The following is a 21,872-nucleotide window of genomic DNA, read 5'->3' on the forward strand; positions in this document are numbered from 1 at the left end:
TGATACATGCTGAAATCGTTTTCTCTCCTCTGAAAATCAAGCTAACTGGGGAGCAGCTATAGTCTGGCAGAAATAAAACAGATGTGGTGGCCTGCCAGAGGGTGCGGACACACACACACACACACACATATTTTGCTGACACGGCAGAAAAAATCCCGGAAGCTGGCATGGAGGGGCTGGCCAGCTGAGAGTGACCTGCTCACAGGCTGTGCCCAAAGCGCACAGCAGGGCCTTTGTCAAGAAAATCACCATTCGTCATCCAAGTGGGAAAAGAGGAGCTAGAAGGTGGGTAAGCTGCCCCCTGAACCTGCTCCGCCCAGGCAGCCACAGCTGGGCAGGACAGCAGAGGCTTGGAAAGGAGACCTGACCTATAGTGACACTTTACTTGTGACAGAGGTAGAACTTCAATGAGCACCTTTTGGCCGCAAGAGCCACACTCTTGACCACTGTTGTTGCTTTAAGACTGACAGTCTCTGGCTAGACTAAGGGGATTTAGTGCTAAAAGAGAAACACAATTTAGAAGCACAGGATATTATTGAAAAACCAGATGAGAGAAAAACTCCAGGTGGAAAAGGTGGGCAGACAATAAAGAAAAGAAAAGAAAGAAAGAAAAAAGAAAAGGAGAACTAGCAGTAGCAGTGAAAACAGCTATCGTGCTATTGTCTTTTGTTGAGGTTCAACTCTTTGTCAACGGGGTGAAGCACTCTGTGGATTGTCTCCTTTGATCTTTAATCCATTTGAAGCTGATACTTACAGCTGTGCCCATTTTACAGATGAAAAAGCAAGACTTAGGGAGGTGATTGGTCCAAGGCCCATCACGAATAAGTGACAGAAGACTCCACAGAGTGCTGCCCTGTGCACATCTCCGCCTGGCCTCTCCCACGCATTGCTCGGTCGCCGCCTCCACTGTCGTGGCCCCTTACCTCTCTCCCTCCTTCCTCGACGATAAAGAATGGGTTTGTGCCATCAGAAACAGTGAAGCTGAACCAGTCTCGGAGGGAGTTGCTCCCATCATGGCTGTAGCTCACGCGCTTCTGGTAGATGTCTTCCATGGTGAAGGTGGAGGCCAGGTGGGAGTGCTGCCCCCTGGAGGTCCGCTCGATGCTGCCGTGGCGTGGGGGCTGCACGACAGTGAACAGCACAGACTCTGCCTGTCCGGGGGCAAAAGGCACGAAGGGAAGGGAGGTTCACCACACGAGCCGGATGGGGAGCTGATGGCAACAGCTCGTCAAGGGTTACAGAACCTAAAGATATTTCTAAAATAAGGTTGGCATTTTCTCGTGGCTTAGACTTGCAAGAGGGACTTCAGAAAGTTTGTGGAAAGTGGAATTAAAAGGTACCTTCATGTTACTATGAGAAAGTTTTGAGAGCCGTGCAAAATGTGCATTTTTTGGTGAGCTTTCTAAAGCTCTCTTACAGTTGGGTACTCTCGGTTTTAAGATTAAAACATTTAACTTTGCTATCTTCAGGTCACACATAGGGGAGAACCTGGGTGACGGGAAATAGACCTTTCCAAACTACTCATTTCCTTTCCATTTTCCCCAGACTCTTATATACGAATCTCACATGCATGTGAACAGAGGCTAATTTTTTCTCATTTTCAATTTCTGCTAAAAATGACCTGTAGAAGGAAAAAGAAAAAAAGGGATGAAGCCTGGTGGTTTTCCATGAACTTAGACTAAAATGCAAAGGTCTGACCTGTACCACAAAGGTCTGCTATGACCAATCCCCCTCTGGCCTCACTCTCACCTGCTTGCACGTTGGGTTCCAGCCTCTTGGCCTCTTACAACTTTTGTTGCCGTTATTCCCGGGGGCCAAGCATACTTGACCACAGTGCCTGCACTGCTGGTTCTACCACCTGGAGAGTGAATTCTCCCAGTAAGTACAGAGCTTGCTCTTTTACTTGCCGGTATCTCTGCTCAAGGATACCTCCTGGGGGAGGCCTTCAACCGTCTACTTTGTGTAGAACAGAACACCCACCAAGTTCAATTTCCTTTCCCTTCCTTTAGTTTTCTTCATCACAAATCTGATCTGATTTCTTCTCCCTTCCTTTATTATCTTTTCCCCCAGCCAAATGTTATAAGCTCTGTAAACCTGGAACTTCATTTGCTTTGTTCATAGCTCTGTCTTTGGCATATGGAGCAAAGCATAGGACCTAGTAGGCAACAGATATGTGATAAAAGAATTGACAAATGAGTGAGTGCTGGGCACTGAGGCAGGCACACGGAACTAATCAGTTAGTATGTTGGGACTCACATACTACACACTACTCAGTACGCAAGTCACGTTGGAACGTCAGGTGCTTTAATCTGGCAGCACCATGAGAATAAGAGCCCTATTTTACCACATATAGCATTGTCTTTGAAGATGCTGAAATTGTAATGATTGGTTGTCATCAGTGAGGTCTGAATAAAGGAGGTGAGATGGAGAAAAAGTGTACAGATACAGATGGGTCATGTTCAGTCGAATAGGGAATAAACACATTGCATACAATGTCATCTACCTAATTTATTTTATTTTGGACAGGTAGAGTTATAGACAATGAGAGAGAGAGAGACAGAGAGAAAGGTCTTCCTTCTGTTGGGTCACTCCCCAAATGGCCGCTACTGCTAGTGCGCTGTGCCGATCTGAAGCCAGGAGCCAGGTGCTTCCTCCTGGTCTCCCATGCAGGTGCAGGGCCCAAGCACTTGGGCCATCCTCCACTTCTCTCCCGGGCCACAGCAGAGAGCTGGACTGGAAGAGGAGCAACCGGGACAGAATCCGGTGCCCCAACCAGGACTAGAACCCGGCACCCATATGGGATTCCGGCTCTGCAGGCGGAGGATTAGCCTAGTGAGCCACAGCACCGACCCCCATCTACCTGATTTTCTATGAAACGTAATAAAAAAATCAGCATGGTAAAGGGTCATTGTACTTAGGGAGAGGGTGAATATGTGCATATCTAGGATTTTGGAAAGGGGTTAAAAGCAATTCATTCTCAAAAATAATTAGTTCCTCTTCTGCAGAAAGCCATGGTTTCTTCGTTTTTTCATCCCCCTTGGAGCTTGCAACTACCCTTGCCACTCCGTGCTATGGATGGGCAGGCCGCGCACGCACAAAGCAGCAGCTGCCGCCAGCTCGGCCCCTCACTCAGCCAGGGAGCCCAGGGGGCGCTCGTACCTCGGTGTCCGCATCCACCGCCTGGAGCTCAAACTCTGTGATCGTCTTCCTCACCCCCTCCTGCACTCGCATCCCCGAGTTCTGCACAACCGGCAGCGAGTCATCCACGGGGTGGAGGGTGATGTGGAATGTCTGCGTCACCTAGGATGGCAGAAACGTGCAGGTGGCACACCTGTCCCCAGCACCCGCCCACCGCCCCGAAGTTAGGTGCGCTCTCCATTCTTGGCAGGACGGATTAACCAGACACCCAAAAGTGCGCACTCTTGGGCAAGAGCGCAGGGGGCAGTCAGAGGCTGAGCCCATCCGTCTGCTGAACACAAGGAAACGCAGCTCTCCGATCTCCAGCTGCCCCGCCCACTGCATTCACTCAAGACAGCGAAGAATCGGTGCCCATCAATGATGGGCTCCAGGGCTGCGCTTACCTCACTGACGCCATCGCTCAGCGTAAAGGTGAAGGCATCCGACTGCTGCTCAGTCTCGCTGGAATGGACGTACTGGACATTGCGGGACGTCAGGTCAGCTTGAGTAAAGGAACTAAGCTGGAGACCTGGAGGAAGGGGCAGAAGCGGAGACAGGAGGTTGACATGCTAGCAGAGCCTCCAAGGCTGGAAACCACCACTCTCGGCAGCCACAGAGCCCCTGGTGTTTTTCCTATAATGCTTCTGTTCTGTTCTCGAAGACCTCGTGGGAGAGTTGTTTGTGGATGTTTTACCTACAACAGCATATGTTCCGTGGAGGCAGGTGCTAACCTACTGATGGAGGCGTCTGCCGTGTGCTGAGCCCACAGCAGGTGTTCAGTCAACGTTACTCCCCTTTCCCTGGAGGTTTATGTATGCAGGTGTAGTCTGTGAGATGGGAGATGGCCCGCCTTGTTCTGCAAACCCCTCTTGCTTAACTTTTAGATTTCCCCATTGCCTCACAGTCTTTTCTGAAAACCTGCCCTACATTTTAATCCTGTGTGATGGTTTAGATTCTGAACACTGGAGTCACAGGGCTCGGCTGCCCTCAGCCTTGTTTCTGTGATTGGTGAGCTGGCCCCGACCTTCATAATTTCAAGGTTTTTTGACTCTGGCCTCTCATATCCCACATTAGCCAGTCAGGCAGGAACAAAACTTATTGCATGCCTTTGGGGCTCAAGCAATCATTCTACACCAAATTGAAGATGACCTAGAAAACCAGTATCCTTTAATAACATCATAGAGAAAGAGTCATAGGACAGCTTCTCCAGCATCGCTTTAAATCTAAAAACAGGAAATAACTCGAAAGTGATTTTCAAGTAATGATGAGGTATTCCACAAATGCACGGGACCTTTATGGTTTTAGATGCCTGACAATATTTAGCAAAACGAGCCCCAGCATTCTTGCTTCTATCATGGGACTACTGGGGCTCATACTTTGCTGTCAGTGGAGATGGAAACAAAATCACCTCTCTTAGTCCCATAGCACAGATTTCTTCTTTCTGATTCTGGGTGTTGGGCTCTTAATCCATTTAACCTGGTTATTTTTCTTGGCCTTAAAAGATCTATTAGCTGTCTGGGATTTATTATTTGCCATTGTTAATCTTGGCGAAATCAGTTTGGCTTTTCCGTTAAAAACAAAAGCAGCTTCCACTTTGCTACATATTGAAGTGTGGCTTTCTGGTTAACAAGAGGACATCAGCCTGCATGGTTTCCACTTGCATCTCTCGTCAGCCACATATGATAGCCCCTGGATATGGGGGCATTAATTTTTGGATGAGGCATTTTATATTTCCGTGCTTGTTACCTCCATTCTTGACGGGCAAGACGTGTATCCCCCTATCTCAGAGCTTTGTCTTGTGACTCTGGACAGAAATCCATACCATTCTTTAAAAATTTAATAACTTCAGACTGGCTGCACTGCGAAATTTAAATCTCTTCCCCCTGCTGTGAATTCATCCTCACAGCTCACAGGGAAACACTTGACTGGATTCGCACAGCCAGCTGGTCACCTAATTCACTGTTCCCTTTACGTGAGTCTGATTAAGAAGGGTGACAGATTTTGCTTTCTTCTTGGGAAGGAAGCTCTGGGATGAATCTTTGAGATTTTTTTTTAGAAATTGAGATGAAATTGACATATAAGTTGCACATATTTAAAGTGCACAACTTCATAAGGTTTTGCACACTCATGAAACTATCATCTCAGTCAATAGAGTGAAAATATCCATCACTCCAGCTTACACTTCAATATCTTCTTCCACTCCATTCCAAGCAACTGATGAAGTGCTTTCTGTTGCTGTAGATTAGTGGGCGTTTTTCCTAGTTTTTGGCTAATAGTCGCTATTTTATGTCCGGTTTCTCTCTTGCATAATTATTTAGAGATTTATTCATGTTGAAGCACTCCTGTGTTTAGATTTTTTAGTTTATTTATTTTCATTTATTTGAAAGGCAGAAAGAGGGAGAGAGAGGGAGGAGAAAGAGGGAGAAAAAGGGAGAGAGAGAATATCTACATCTACTGATTCACTCCCAATTGCCCACAATAGCCAGGGCTGGACCTGGGAACTCAACTGGGGTCTCCCATGTGGGTGGCAGGGACCCAAGTACTTGAGCCATCATCTGCTGCCTCCCAGAGTGTGCACTGGCAGGGAGCTGGAATTGGGAGCAGAGGCAGGACCGGAACCCAGGCACTCTGATATGGGATGTGGGTGTCCCACACTGCTGTGCCACAACGCCCGTCCTGAAGCATTCCATTTGGTTGCTAGGGGTATTCTGTTGTGTGGCTCTCTCATCCTTGTTTATCCATTCACCTGTTGATGGGCATCTGGACTCCCTACAGCTTTGGGCTATTACAAATAAAGCCTCTGTCCTTACTTGTACCCAAGTAGTATGTCTTTACTCTTCTTGGGGAAATCTTTGGGAGAACAGATGGATACATGTTAGGTGTATGCTTAACTTTTTAGGAAACTGCCCAACTGTATTTCCAAAGCAGTAGTATATAAATGCTCTCTGGTCTTGGTCTCAGGGAGGCTTTTCCAGTTCAATCAAGCCCATCTCAGTGGAACTTTCCCAGTTCAATCCAGCAAACATTCAGCTCCTACATGGGTGGAACACTGTTCCAGGCTTGCTTATATTTGATGAATTTTGTCTTTTAGTGACTCTGAGCTTGACACAATACCTCCCACTTTAGATTATGACATAGTCATCCAATTACCCATGGAGCTGAAAATGATGGCGCTGTGGCACAGTGGGTTAATGCCCTGGCCTGAAGTGCCGACATCCCATGTGGGCACTGGTTCGAGACCAGGCTGCTCCACTTCTGATCCAGCTCTCTGCTATGGCCTGGGAAAGCAGTAGAAGATGGCCAAGTCCTTGGGCCCCTGCACCCATATGGGAGACCTGGAAGAAGCTCCTGGCCCTTGGCTTTGGATCAGCGCAGCTCCAGCCATTACAGCCAGTTGGGGAATGAACCACCTGATGGCAGACCTCTCTCTCTCTCTCTCTCCCTCTCTCTCTCTCTCTCCCTCCCTCCCTCTCCTCTCTCTGTGTAACTCTGGCTTTCAAACAAATAAATAAATCTTAAAAAAAATGATGTGAGCTAGCCAGGGTCACAGAGCTAATCCAGGGGCAGTGCTGGAACTAGAACCCCAAGGTGTCTAATTCCAAAGCTTAAGCCTTCTAGGAGCCCCTTTTTATATTGAAAAGGAATATGTGAAAAACACCAAAAGGTGTGAAAAAATTATTAAAACCACCCACAGTCCTACAATGGAACTACTAAAATATCATGGAACTATTGAAATATCATTGAACTGTTCCTTATAAAACACTTTGTTGCCTATCATTTCTTCTCTGAAGTACTGATTTTGATGGGATTTAGTATTATTATAATTGTATCCATAGTGACATGCCAAAAAGTGATAAGCTGCATCGAGAACACGAGTGTTAAGGGGACAAGGATTTTTCCTGTTTTTTTTTTCTTTTTGAACTTTAAAGATCAGATTTATTTGGAGAAAACAAAAACCCCACAACTCAAAGGATGGGATTTTACATCTCAAGACATCTCCCAGGTTTTAAGTCTAGAGATTATAAATCATTTGCATAGAAGATATTTTTGTATAAATTTTACTTGTATTCAAGTGCGGGACATAAATCAATCCTGTATCTATTTTAAAAGGAGGGGAAGGTAGGGGAGCGGGAAAAAATAGCTTTTTTTGGATCCAACTATTTGGAAGGAGTGGAGGTGAAGAGAGCAACTATCTTCCCATTATCTACAAGCAGTGATTTAAAAGGCCTTTTCAACCTTGGGTATCGCTCTCAAAACAAGCCCACTTCCCAGTTACCAGCCCTTCCACGCCAATTATTTCAAGGTAATTCGCTTGGTCTAGCTTTAGTCCACCGAACAAATGCTTCATTATGCCGACTGCTGCAGCGTGCCCAACCATGCAGGGCTGCTGGTTTAGCGCGCTCCTTCACTGGTGTGCACTGAGAATGGTGCGTGGCACACAGCAGGTGCCCCTGCCAGAGGTGGTGCATGAATTCCGTTCCCCACTCCATCACTATCTGCGAGCTCCTACCAAGCAGACGTTTGCAATCCCTCTGCACGCTTTAGCTTTCAGTTTGCTAACTGGGTACACGAGGGGACGGCAGCTCTTCCCACACAAGCAGGATAGTGTTTCAGGTAACATTCTGTCCCTTCAGGCTGGCATAGCAGGTCCTTGGGGTTGGAAAAATCCCACTGAGGGTGTTTTCAGTCGCCAGTGTCATGGGGACCCACACAGGCCCTGGCAGCTTTTGCAAGGCCCAGGAAGGCAGAGCGCGTTGGAAACGTGCAGCCCGACTCAGGATAATAGTGCAGGAATAAGGCATCCTGGCAGAAACCACGTTTTCCATAGGGATCAGGTGGTGCCTCGGCCACCTGCTCCCCGCCCAGCTGGGGATCTCTCACGTGGCCCAGGTCCCACTTCAAGGCCGGGCTTTGGGAGTCTCAGCCTTCCTACTTCAGATCTCCTCCACAGCCTCTTTGCTGGGGCTGAACTGCGGCTTCCCCAAGTTCATAGGCTGACGTCCCAGGACCTCACCTGGCAAATAGGGTCACGGCAGAGGTCATTAGACAACATGACGTCAGGGCTGTGATCTAGACCAGGAGAAGTTTGGGGACAGACACAGACACGAAGGGAGGGTGCTCTGTGAAGACGAAGGGGGTCATTGATGAGCCCAGGAGGCAGGCCTGGCCTGGCTCTGCCTTCACAGCCTTGAAAAAGAACCAATCGTGCCCAGAACCTCACCTCGTCACCAGCTTGTGGCCCCCACAGCTGTGAGGCGACACATTCCTGTTCTTGAAGTCACCAGGTCTAAGACACCTTAAAACATTATTTTAAAGTTCTTAATTGTATTCATTCTCATTGTAATGGAAAGGCCGAGAGAGATCTTCCCTCTGTTAGCTCACTCCTTAAAGGACCATAACAGCTGGAACTCTAGTCAGGTCTCCCATGTGGGTGTCAAGGGCCCAAAAACCGGAGCCATGACCCACTCCCTCCCAGGATGTGTTTAATAGAAAGTGGAACAGGAGCAGGGATGGGACCTGAATCCAGGGACTCCGATATGGGACACAGGCATCCCCAGCAGTGGCTTAACCACTGTGCCAAATGACCATCCCGATGTGCTTTTCATAGCAATCCCAGCAAGCTATCATGCCTTTGTTCTCCAGGAGGACCCAAAGCAAGGCCACCTGTTTAGGCTGGTGTCACAATGCTGAGAAAGACTGGAATACGAGGAAAACAAAGGGGCTGGCACAATGGCGCAGCAGGTTAATCCTCCACCTGCGGGGCGCCGGCATCCTATATGGACGCCAGTTCTAATTCCAGCTGCTCCTCTTCTGATTCAGCTCCCTGCTAACATGCCTGGGAAAGCAGAAGATGGCCCAAGTGCTTGGGCCGCTGCACCCACGTGGGAGACCTGGAAGAAGCTCCTGTCTCCTGGCCTCAGATCGGCTGTTGTGACCATTTGGGAGGTGAACCGGCAGATGGAAGACCTTTCTCTTTGTCTCTCCCTCTCACTGTCTGTAACTCTACCTCTCGAATAAATAAATAAAATCTTTTTTTTTTTTAAATAGGAGAACAGAGAATCCCTGAGCAAAGGCATCACCTGTGAGAAGCCCTTCCTGCTCACCCCCAGCCTCTCTGAGCTGGAGGCTCTGTGCTCCCAGCTCCCACGTTCCTGACACAGCTACTGAAGTACACTTAGACCTATTTGTGTGCCTGTCCCTCCCTTTCTAGGTGAAGTTTCTCTTGTAGTGGCTACTCAAGCACGTCTGATGGCAAGAGAGAGAGAGAGAGGAGAGAAGGAAGCTATGCTAACATGACAGAGTAGCATAAATACACAATTGCAACCCAGCCTGCATTAGGACCGTTACAGGAGTGTGCTATGCTTTGGGCATGTTCCTCAAAGGTTCAAGGCTAGCAGCTTGGTCGCAATATTAAGAGGAGCTGGGCCTTTAAGAGATGAGGCCCAGTGGAGGTGGTTGAGCCATTGTGGGGGTGGGGCTCCCCCTGGGAAGAGATGAATTCTACTCTTGCATAGAGCCAGTTGTTCCTGAGAGTGAACTGTTACAGAAAGAACAAGACTTCCCTTTTCCCAGTCTCAGGCTTCCTGGCTCACATGTGATCGATCGCTCCCTCTCAGGCGCGCACCCAGCATACCTGCCGTCTGCTGTGGTGGGACACAGCCAAGGTGCCCTCACCAGAGGCCAGACAGATGGGCTGCTTCATCTTGGACTTTCAGCATCCAAAACGATGAGCTAAAGAAACCTCTTTTCTTTACAAAGGTACCGAGCCCCAGGGATTTAGTTATAGAAAGAGAAAACAGACCAATACAGGGTGCTTTAAAGACACTGAGTGTAAGCTGCAGCCCTTGGGGACTTTCATTTATTGGTCTGGGGGGAGCCTGGACATTGTTATTCCTGTTTCATTTTAACTTTTACTTGTTTTATTTATTTGATATGCAGAGACAAAGACACATAGATCTTACTTCTACTGGTTCATTTGCCAAAAGTCCACAACACCCAGGACTGGGACAGGTCAAAGCCAAGAGATGGGCCACGGCGCCGTGGCTCACATGGCTAATCCTCTGCCTGCGGTGCCAGCACCCTGGGTTCTAGTCCCAGTTGGGGTGCCGGGTACTAGTCCCAGTTGCTCCTCTTCCAGTCCAGCTCTCTGCTGTGGCCTGGGAGGGCAGCGGAGGATGGCCCAAGTGTTTGGGTCCCTGCACCTGCATGGGAGACCAGGAGGAAGTACCTGGCTCCTGGCTTCAGATCGGTGCAGTACCGGCCATAGCAGCCATTAGGGGAATGAACCAATGGAAGGAAGACCTTTCTCTCTGTCTCTCTCTCACTGTCTAACTCTGCCTGGCAAAAAACAAACAAACAAACAAAAAGCCAGGAGATGGGAGCTTAGTCTGGGTCTCCCATGTGGGTAGCAGACAAACAGGTGCTTGAGCCATCACCTGCTGCCACATGGGGTCTGCATTAGCAGGAAGCTGGAATCTGGAGTGGAGCCAGGACTCAAAATCAGACATTCCTACATGGAATGCAGCTGTCCCACGTAGTGTCTTAACCTGCCTCCCTCATTGGTTTAGACACATCCTCAAGTGATTCTGATGTTCAGACACTTCAGAGACTCTTAAGATATGGAATCAACCCAGATGTCCATCAACTGAAGACAGGATAAAGAAATTGTGGTTGGGGCTGGGGCCGTGGCACAGCTCTGGGAAGGCAGTGGAAGGTGGCCCAAGTACTTGGCCCTCTGTACCCTTGTGGGAAACCAGGAAGAAGCTCCTGGCTTCAGGTCAGCCAAGCTCTGGCCATTGCAGACATTTGGGGGATGAACCAATGGATGAAAGATTGAGCTCTCTCTGTTCAAATAAAAATAATTCTTTAAAAACAGAAATTATGGTAAATGTACATTGAATATTACTACTCAGCCATAAAAAAAGATGAAATCCTGTCTTTTACAACAAAATGGATGCAGCTGGAGACCATTATTCTTAGCAAAGTAAACCAGTACCAAAAAGACAAATATCATGTTTTCCTTGATTTGTGGTAATAGATTTGATTATTGTTCATAGCCCTTGTCTATACTCTTTTTTTTTTTTTTTTGACAGGCAGAATTAGACAGTGAGAGAGAGAGACAGAGAGAAAGGTCTTCCTTCCGTTGGTTCACCCCACAAATGGCCACTATGGCTGGCACGCTGTGCTGATCCGAAGGCAGGAGCCAGGTGCTTCTCCTGGTCTCCCATGTGGGTACAGGGTCCAAGGACCTGGGCCATCCTCCACTGCCTTCCTGGGCCACAGCAGAGAGCTGGCCTGGAAGAGAAGCAACCGGGACAGAATCCAGCGCCCTAACCGGGACTAGAACCCGGAGTGCTGGCACCGCAGGCAGAGGATTAGCCTAGTGAGCCGCGGCGCCGGCCCGCCTGTCTATACTCTTGAGGAACAGTGGTTTTTCCACTTACTACCTGTTGAATTTTTTATTGAGTGCAAGGTTAAAGTTGTGAGTATAAAGAAAATTGAAAGTATGTCACTGTAAAAGTAAAAAAGAAAAGAAGGAAGGCAGGTGGGAAGAATCATTATGTTCTTGAAACTGTATATGTGAAACACATGACATTTGTTTCCTTTTTATAAATAAAAATTATTCCAAAAGTAGAAAGAAAATCAGAAACTTGATTTGCTTTTCTTAATGTTTTCTTTCTGTTCCATATGAGTCCTATGAGGGATCTTCGAATATGCATTATCTCTTAATCCCATGCCCTCATACAGCACAGAGGCTTACTTATTTATTTTTTTCATTATTTTGACACCTCCACAACTGGAAGAATTACAGCCACCTCCCAGAAAGCAGATAGTATGGTGGACACCAGCAGCAACAAGTGCCAGATCTTACTTGGTCTGTGCAGTGTTAGTCATATCAGGATTCAAATTCTGTACTTGAAAAAGCCTTTTAAAGTTTATTTATTTGAGACACACATGCACACAGAGCTCTTATCCACTGGTTCACTCTCCAAATGCCTACAATGACTGAGATGGGGCTGGGCTGAAGTCAGGAGCTGGAACACAATTGAAGTCTTCCATGTGGGTGGCAGGAACCCAATTACTTGAACCATCACCTGCTGCCTCCCAGGGTGTACATTAGCAAGAGGCTGAAATCGGGAACAGATCCAGAACTGAAATCCAGGAACTATTCTGATATGACATGTAGGAACCTTTTTTTTTTTTTTTAAAAAAAAAAGATGTATTTATTTATTCAGCAGAGTTACAGAGAGAAACAGAGACAGAGTCAGAGAGAAATCTATCCAGTGGTTCACTCCCCAAATGCCTGCAATGGTTAGGACTGGGCCAGGCCAAAGCCAGGAGCCAGGAGCTCTATCCAGGTGTCCCACATGGGTGCAGGGGCCCAAGGACTTGGACCATCTTCCACTGCTTTCCCAGGCACATTAGCAGGGAGCTGGATCAGATATGGAGCAGCCAGGATTCGAACCTATGGCCAAATGGGATGCTTGCATTTGGGGTGACAGCTTAACCTGCTATGTTGCAATGCCAGTCCTGGAATGTGGGAGTCTTAGCTACAGTCTTAACTCCTAGACCAGACATCTGCCCTGCTGCCTTTTAAATAAGGACAACTGAGTGGGAATACTACTATGGGAACTATTTATATCTAGTGGAAAAAAACAATGCTTCTTATGGCTGCCAGTCAGCTGGTAAGTGCTAACACAGTCTTGGCTAGCCAATCAGTAGCTGAGAAGCAGGGCTACCCTATGTGAGGATGCAGTACACGGAGGAGCTCCACCCACCCACCCACACACAGCCAGCGAGGATGGAGGGATCCGAATGGTCTGACCTATCCAGCAGCTCATGCATCCCAAGCAGCGGCCCGACAGTGTGACTCGATGGGGTGGCTGAGTCCAAGCCTTGCACAGAGCCCTGACACCTGACTCTGACCTCGCTCCCCCAGCCTGTATTCCTCAAGTGCATGGATACCTGTGCGGGCCACTGGGGCTCTCCCTGTGTGATCCCTTCATTCTGAAATCTGCTTCAGGCGATAGGAGGGTTCCTGGGCAAAATGCCCCCTCCCCTGAAAACTTTCAGAAGTCAATTCCAAAGGACATCAGGTCTGCTGGTGAATTGTGGTAGGGAAAGGAAGAAGATGCTTTTTTGGAAAAGTGGTTGCTGTTTTAGGAGCTCTGAGGTAGCTCCTTTAAGGAGAACTTGGCAGCAAACACAAAGTAGAAGGTGTGCAAATCCGGATGGTTCCCTGCAAAGTTGATTTAAGGACTTAAAGACTGCTAAGTTTCATCCTTGAGGGGCCAGTATCGTGGCTTACTTGGTTAATCCTCCTCTTGTGGCGCTGGCATCCCATATGGGCGCTGGTTCTAGTCCCGGTTGCTCCTCTTCCAGGCCAGCTCTCTGCTGTGGCCTGGGAAGGCAGTGGAGGATGGCCCAGGTCCTTGGGCCCTGCCCCCGCACGGGAGACCAGGAGGAAGCACCTGGCTCCTGGCTTCGGATTGGCGCAGCGTGCTAGCTGTAGCGGCCATCTGGGGGGTGAACCAATGGAAGGAAGACCTTTCTCTCTGTCTCTCTCTCTCTCACTGTCTAACTCTGCCTGTCAAAAAAAGAAAGAAAGAAAGAAAGAAAGAGAGAGAGGGAGAGAGAGAGAGAGAGAGAGAGAGAGAGAGAGGGGAAGGAAGGAAGGAAGGAAGGAAGGAAGGAAGGGAGGGACTGCTAGTTTTCCCCTTTGAGGGGATCACTGTCGAGGGTAAATCCTGGGGTGAGCAGTAAACAGGAAGAGATTGGGTTTTGAATTTATTGAGGGTAGAACTTGTCATTTCCCCGAATTTGAGATCTCTGACTCCTGACATGTGCATGAACACATAGCTCCCTGGCTGCTGGAAACCCACACAGGGGCTGGCTCCCCAGTTCTGAGATGGGTGGGGGAAAGGTGCCGTCTGGCCCCCGGTCCCCAGGCCCCAAATGAAGCTAAGCACTGTGAACAGGAAAGTGCACCCCAAAAAGAACCAAGAGGCTCTAGTGGCTCCCAGACAGGAAGCTGCCATGCAGCTGGGGTTCAGACATCGTCGTCTGCAGGCCCCGGCACATGTGCTGTCCTCAGCTGAGAAGGGCATTCAAGATTCAGGCTCTGACAGGGAGAGGAAGCCACGGGGCCGCCTGACCTGGTGATGGGAGAGGGAGCCTCCTGGTTGCCTATCAGCAAAGAACAATGTGATGGGTCCCTAAGTGCCTTTAGGAATTCTGACAGATCTTAGAGGATTCTTCTTGGTCTGGCTAGGAAGCCACGTGTCACTGTGGCCTCCGAGGACGGTGTGTGGTAACCGACAGAGGGTGTGCCAACACGAGCTCGTCCTCTCTGAAGCCGTCTTGTACCACGTAATGACATTTTGGTCAACCACAAACCACCTGCCCCTTCAGGATGTTTCTAATGGAGCTGGGAACCTCCTGTCCCCTAGTGACATCAGAGCTGCCATAGCTCAATGGATTCCTCACGTGTTTGTGGTGATGCTGAGTCAATGAAACCAGTGCAGAAATGTACAGAACACACAGAGACACACAGCACAGTGATGACGATAGCAAACAGCTAGGCTACTGGTGTATGTAGGTGCCATTCTTCACTTTCCATAGCTATTTTAGAGTGTGTACCTCCTCATAAACAAAGGCTGGCTGTAGAGCAGTCTGCTGTGTTACGTTGGCAGCAGCCTCCTACGCTTCACGGTTCCTGTACCTCCTGACTGCAACAAGAGGCCGCCCAGAGTGACTGGCCTACCCCTCTGCGATGCCTGCATGATGGCGAGATGGCCTAAGGGTGCACTTCGCAGAGCACGTCCCCGTAATTAGGGGATGTGTGGCTATGTTCCAGAAGCAGTGGCTACCACACACTTCTGAAGGCCTGTGCAGTGGGACTGGAAGAAGCAAGGTGGTAGGAGCTGTGGGCTCTATGGAACCGTGCTGGCACCAACATGCCGTACTGGGAATAAGGCCAAAGTCAAGGTGAGGACTCGGATTTTGGATTCGCCACCACGGTCCAGGGTTTCTCACTAATAGCACTTCTAGGCTTCTAGGAAGAACGAGGTTTAGGTCAGGACTTAATCCATTCACCGAGGGACATTTAGCAGCTGCACCTCTGCCCTGTGAGTGCTCGTGCACCCCCTAGCCGAGGCAGTGTGACAGATCCAGGCCCTGTCCCCTGAGAAGCAGTGCTGTGCTGGAGTTGGCTGAACCCCAGTTCCTCCCTGGCTTTAACCAGACAGCTCCTGACTGCGAGCCGAGTCCCTGGGTGCTTGGGGAGAACCACCTCCCAGCTCCTGCCTGGGCTGTGATGCAGGCCTCGGGACTCATTCCAGTAATGCTTCCAGGAAAGCAGCAGCCGTGGGCTCCTCCAGCCTTTCCCCCATTGCTGACGGCGGGGGCGACAGCTACAAAGGCCACCTTGGGCCAGGATAGATGCTTCAGGTTGAGGGTCACTGAGCCACCCTGGCCTCTGAGCCACCTGCCTCTAGATCGCTCTGCGAGAAAAATGTTCTTGCCTAAACCGTTGTTGTTTTCGGGTCTCTGTTGGAGCAGCTCAGGCTCTGTCCTAGGTAATGCAGCTCCCTTTCCTGATGCTGCAAGGAAAAGAGTCTAGGAGAGGAGGGAAAGCCTGCCAGGAGGGCAGAGCCCCGACCCTGAAGGGCAGCACACACAGGGCTCCTTACACACACACACACACACACACACCACATGCATGAGGGACCCTACTCAGGGGCAGGAGGCTTACAATTGCCTTCTGAACAGTTTGCAAAGGCAGCTAGCTCTGCAGGAGGACAGAATTTCCACACTACTTTGTCTAAGGAGGACCATCAATTATGATCAGCTCACCGAGAAAGACAGCATGGGGTTAAGTCCATTTCACAGTGAGCCACCGGGAGGCGGGTCTGTCGGTGCTGGAGGCCAATGACAATTCCAGGAGGCATCCAGTCCCCAAATAGCTCAGCAATCACATTAAGGACACTGGCCTAGAAATTGCTCTGCTCTGCTTGGTAAGAACAAGCCCTGCCCATCTCCCCCTGCCCCCACCCTGACTCCTGGTAGAGCCATCCTCACCCACTGAGACAAACGCTTTATTCTAAACCCCAGCCAGCTGCTGGTGGGAAGTCACTGCACTTCCTCCAAGGGGACACTTTCAACACTGAGAAAGAAACAAACCCATGAAAATGTTCCCAATTAGGGGAGACAAAAAAAAAAAGGAGAGGCACAGGGTAACAGAAAGGGCTCCATGTGGGTCGGTGGTGAGAGAGGGGCAGGGAGGAGAGCCCCGACCCATTTGGCAATGGGGAGGGGTCCCAGGAGCAAATGGGGCAGGCGCTGGAACCCTGCATCTTCTCCACCTAGAGTGACTGGAAACCGGCAGATTGAGAAAAACTGGCAGGGAGGGAGGAAGATGTGGATTAGGAAGTTAAGCCTGTGGGGCCAGGGTAGGCAAGGGAATCCTCCCAGGTTAAGTGAGCGCCTCCCCCCCGCCCCCAGTCTTGGAGGGTCCTGTCCTAGAGGGAGGAGGAACAGGTCTACTTGCCCATCTCTCCCTAAGCACAACTGGCTCCATCTTGGCAACCTGATTTTGTCTAGAAGAGGCTGAGAGTTGTGAAGTGAGCAAAGTCGATTATACAGCAACCCATGCGGGGCTCTTAACGCAGCCTGGGGTCAGAGCAGAGGCGGCTGGGAGTTCCCAGCAGGTGGGCAACTGGCAGTGCCTTGCATGAAGCTTGGAACTTTTGAAAGCTCTGTAGAGCGTGCATGCAGTCACCTTACACAGCCGCCAAGAATCTGCCCTTTGATCTTTGGAGAGATACCACCAGCAGCCTGACAGAATCCTGGCAGAAGCAATTAGCTCATGAATTAGTTATCAAATATCTCATGCAGCCAAGGTCTTGGGGGTACTGAGTTGCATACTTCTTCCAGGAGCTTCAGGACAGAAGGGCAAGCCACCTGCTTGCATTTGCATGGAGGACTTGAGCCAACCTGTCCATTTTTCTCCACAGCATCCTGCCATAGGAGTCTGACACCCTCTCCTCCACCCCTGCCCTGGGCCCAGACATACTCTGCCTCTGACCCTGTGTGCCTGAGCCCCCCTCCACCTTTCAAAGCCCTTCTCCCACCATCCTCTCCTCACTCATTTTCCTGTGTGTCTTGACCCTGATTTGCCTGGCTGATCACACGTCATAAAAAGCATAGAATGCTTTTGCCTTCTATGAGCTCGGGTGGCTACCACACTGTCTAGGTCTCTGCTCGGACGTCATTCTGTCATACAGCAGGCCTTCCTTGCTCACTTGCTCCCTGCACACCTCCCTAACCCGCATCAGCCTCTGACATGGTAGCTGCCTGACTGTGTGCTCACCACCTGCCTCCCTGAGCAGGGCCTTCCCTGCTTTGGCTGTCTCCCTGGCTGGATGAAGGAAGAATCTGTAACGTAAATGTCACAGAAAGCCAAGGAAGCTCTTCATCTCCAGCAAGCTGACATTTCCTCTATGTCCTAAGGAATGAAGACAGCTCCACCTTTAGATGCCTGGCTCAGGAAACATCTCCTGTCCCTCACATCCATGCAGCTGCCAAATACCAGGTTCTCCCCTGAAATTCCTCCCTTTTTTGCCCCTTCATTCGACCAAAATCGGTTTAATGAGTATGTCCTAGGTACCAGGTGTTGTCTCTCACGTTATTCTCATCTTACTCTTACACCAAGGTCCCTGTAGCCAATGCCTCTGCACCTTCTATCTGGCCAACAAGAAAAACCTCTACCACTGCCATTGCCTCCTTTTCCTTTCCTTGGGTTCCTCCTGTCGAACGCTACCTGATATGCTGCACTTTCCTTCCATGCTTACGTCTCCCAGTGACTCCCTACTGCCTACTCACTTACAGATTACGGATCCCAACCTTGAAGACCATCCTCATATTCTCAATGGACCTCTGGGCCCTATCGCCTACTATTTTCAGAGTATAACGTTCAGCTACACTGGGCCACTCTTCATTTTTTACATTTGTCTACACATGGTTCCCATCCCTAGGAAGAAGAGAGTTTCTGTTTGCCCCAATCTCCCTTCCAAAGGCCTTCTTATATGCCACTTCTGGGCCCTTTTCTGCCTAATGCTTCCCTGCTACTCCAACACCAGGTTTAATCATTTCTGTAAACACCTGCTGTATTCTCCCCTGAGTTATAGCCTTATGTAGAGATTCCTTATCTCACCTGAAAGAACTCAAGAGGGCGAGGTTTCTATTTCATTCACCTTTGTTTCTTGAGCAGGAGCTAAACTAGAGTCTTATGCCATACATGTGCTCACCCATAATTTGTTGAGCTGAATTATTAAGTATGGTGAATTGCACTGTGCCCTGTGTTTAAGGGAGTGTAGAAAAGCAGCAGGATGCCATGTTGACTTGTTAGGGAGACACAGTAGCTTGTATAAAATTGCTTATACATCGGTTGTGAACTGAAATTAATCACTTGGACTAGTGAGATGGCATTGGTACATGCTACCTTGATGGGATTGTATTGGAATCCCCTGGTACATTTCTAACTCCATCATTTGCGGCAAGTCAGATTGTGCATGTCCCAAATTGTACATCTCCTCCCTTTCTTATTCCCACTCTTACATTTAACAGGGATCACTTTTCAGTTAAAATTTAATTTCAGTTCACAACCGATGGCTCTGATGGGTCTAAGAATCAAAGGGATCACACAAACAAGACAAGTGTCTGCTAATACTAAGTGATAGAATCAAAAAGGGAGAGAAAGATCCAACATGGGAAATGGGATACACAGCAGACTCATAGAATGGCAGGCATCCTAAACAACACTCTGGCCTCAGAATCAGCCCTTAAGGCATTTTGATCTGGCTGAAGAGCCCATGAGAGTATTGTAGGCATGGAAAGCCAAGGCACCATGGAAAAGAAAAAAAAAGAAGAAGACCTAAATGAAAGATCTCTGTGAGTGAGATCCCAGTGGAAAGAATGGGGCCATCAAAGAAGGAAGTACCTTTCTCTGAAGGGAGAAGAGAACTTCCACTTTGATTATGACCCTATCGGAATAAGATCAAAGTCAGCGAACTCTAAAGGCTTCCATAGCCCTGGCAACTCATGACTAGAGCCTAGGGAGATTACTGACGCCATGAACAGGAGTGTCAAATTGTTAAGTCAGCAACAGGAGTCACTGTGTACTTACATCCCATGTGGGATCTGTCCTTAATGTGTTATCTAATGTGCAGTGATGCTATAACTAATACTGAAACAGTATTTTTACACTTTGTGTTTCTGCGTGGGTACAAACTGATGTGATCTTTACTAATTATATACTGAATCGATCTTCTGTATATAAAGATAATTGGAAATGAAAAAAAAAAACCTGGTGTTAAATTGGAAATGGCATAGAAAATTAATTTTTAAAAAAAAATATTATGTAGGATCTCTGTCTTTAATGTGCTGTACACTCTTATTTAATGCTATAACTAGTACTCCAACAGTATTTTTTTTTCACTATGTGTTGCTATATTGCGGCAAACTGTTGAAATCGTTACCTAATATATACTAAACTGATCTTCTGTATATAAAGAGAATTGAAAATGAATCATGATGTGATTGGAAGGGGAGAGGGAGCGGGAAAGGGGAGGGTTGCGAGTGGGAGGGAAGTTTTGGGAGGGGGAAGCCATTGTAACCCATAAGCTGTACTTTGGAAATTTATATTCATTAAATAAAAGTTTAATTAAAAAAAAATAAAATTGCTTATACAAAATTCATTTTCTACAAATAATTACTGGACACCTTTTGTGTGCAAAGTATATTATCAGAAGGTAATATAAGTGTATCAATTAGTGAGGAAGGCAATAAATACTGGCTAAGGCAGACTCTAGATGCACATGTCCATATGATGAGTCCCAACATTCTTGATGAAGCAGGAAATGAGACTTACCTGGTGACGTGGTGTGTTCCAGGCGGCCCAGCTGGGGCTGCCTAATTATTCTGTAGACCAGTTCTGTAGGCTCGCTGTCCAGGTCGGTGGCAGAGAGCTGCAGGGTGGTGATTTTCTTCACTGAGTTTTCATCCAAGACCAGCCCTTTGTTGGTGATGATGACAGGTGGGGATTTGTGATCTGAAAACATCAGAAACAGTGACTGGGATCTTCCCCACCTCCTTCCTTTAGTTCTGGGCCTGGTGCTTGGGATAATATCCGAGCAATCCTCAGGCCTGCCCTTCGGAGACTGCGTCAGGGAGCCAGAGCTGTGCATGACAGAGGGAATATGATTTCCCCATTTCCACATCAGCGAGCTGAAGGAAAGGGCTCAAGCCTCAAGGTGAGCTTGAGTGTAAGCTACATAACCTCAGAATCGCCAGAGTATTTTTATATTAGCAAACCTAATGCCCCTTACCTCCAACACTGATGGAAAATAACTGGTCCATCAATCTGTTGCCTTCGCCATCAACCACATCAAATGTAAAAGCGAAGTTCCCACCAGGCTCTCCTGCTCCGTGACTGTATTCTATTAGTCCTAAAAGCAAGAAAGAATATCCAGATTTGCCATCAGTGCTCTCTGTCCTCCTGTAGGCGAGATGTGGGACTTCAGTTGGCATTCACACCCATGAGTCAATTCACACCTTCCTCTCTTTGACACTGCTTTTGACATTTTTATATAAAGCTCTCATTTTCTCCCTTTCCTCTCCCTATTGAATTCCATAGACCCAAAGACCCCCTCATAACAAAATCACCCCAAGTGACATTTCTTATGGTTGAAGCTCAGCCTTTCTGAAAGGTCAACCAGCCTCTAGGAAGGTCTCGTGAAACACATCCCGGAAGTAGGAGGTGCAGTGACCACACCCACATCCTTTGGAAGGACCCTATCATATCTGCACACGGCAGGACTGGAGGACACACAGCCTCAGCCCAGAACCCTTCACTCCTCATCGCCCGGGGCCTGGAACAACATGGCCTACTACCAAGCAACCAATAAAGGGATACGTAAGTCAACACCACACAGCAATCCTAGGATGGAAAGGCAGATGGACAGTGCGTTATATTTTTTTTTAAGCCCCAGCATCCGTGATAGGAACCTCTCAATGTAAATGGAAACAAACGCCTGGGAAGAGGTGTCTGGGCTCATTTTATAAAGGGGGACATCAAGCCCTGGACAAATTAGGGTATGACTTTCCCTTTGCTATTCCACCTCCTCCACTAAAGAACAACCAGGGCTGGGGCCAGGGCTGTGGCATAGCAGGTCACCTGCAGTGCTGGCATCCCACATGGCTGCCAGTTTGAGACCCGGCTGCTCCACTCCTGATCCAGCTCCCTGCTAATGTGCTGGGAAAGCAGTGGAGGATGGTCCAAGTCCTTGGGTTGCTGCATCCACATGGGTGAACTGGATGAAGCTCCTGGTTCCTGTCTTCAGCCTGGCCCAGCCCTGGCTATTGCTGCCATTTGGGGAGTGAACCAGCACATGGGAGATCTCTTTCTCTCTCTGCCTCAGCCTCTCCTTCTCTGTAACTCTGCCTTTCAAATAAATAAATCTTTTTCAAAAAAAAAAAGAAGAAGGAAAATACATCAAGGGCCATTGAGAATTCAGCTGTTGCCAATCTTCGGGCTTCCTGCAGAGAGGGGAGGCTTTGTCTCAGCTTCTTAGGGGGCACACTCAGATTTCCACAGCTAAACAGGGCTGCACAGGATCTCATGGCTCTGCACCACC

General features: G+C 48.5%; 1 protein-coding gene across 1 annotated transcript in view; it reads right to left on the reverse strand.

Annotated features, from left to right (window-relative positions):
• FRAS1 (Fraser extracellular matrix complex subunit 1) overlaps positions 1 to 21,872 on the reverse strand; it is a 308,843-nt gene that overhangs the window by 80,944 nt on the left and 206,027 nt on the right. Inside the window, exons 45-49 of the mRNA XM_062198919.1 lie at positions 20,565 to 20,684; positions 20,108 to 20,287; positions 3,582 to 3,706; positions 3,160 to 3,300; positions 924 to 1,151 (exon numbers count right to left, since the gene is read on the reverse strand). Of these exons, the coding sequence (XP_062054903.1) occupies positions 924 to 1,151; positions 3,160 to 3,300; positions 3,582 to 3,706; positions 20,108 to 20,287; positions 20,565 to 20,684 (794 nt within the window). The remainder of the gene's footprint in view (positions 1 to 923; positions 1,152 to 3,159; positions 3,301 to 3,581; positions 3,707 to 20,107; positions 20,288 to 20,564; positions 20,685 to 21,872) is intronic.

The sequence above is a fragment of the Lepus europaeus genome, chromosome 8 (assembly GCF_033115175.1).
Source record: "Lepus europaeus isolate LE1 chromosome 8, mLepTim1.pri, whole genome shotgun sequence".
NCBI classification, from domain to species: domain Eukaryota; kingdom Metazoa; phylum Chordata; class Mammalia; order Lagomorpha; family Leporidae; genus Lepus; species Lepus europaeus.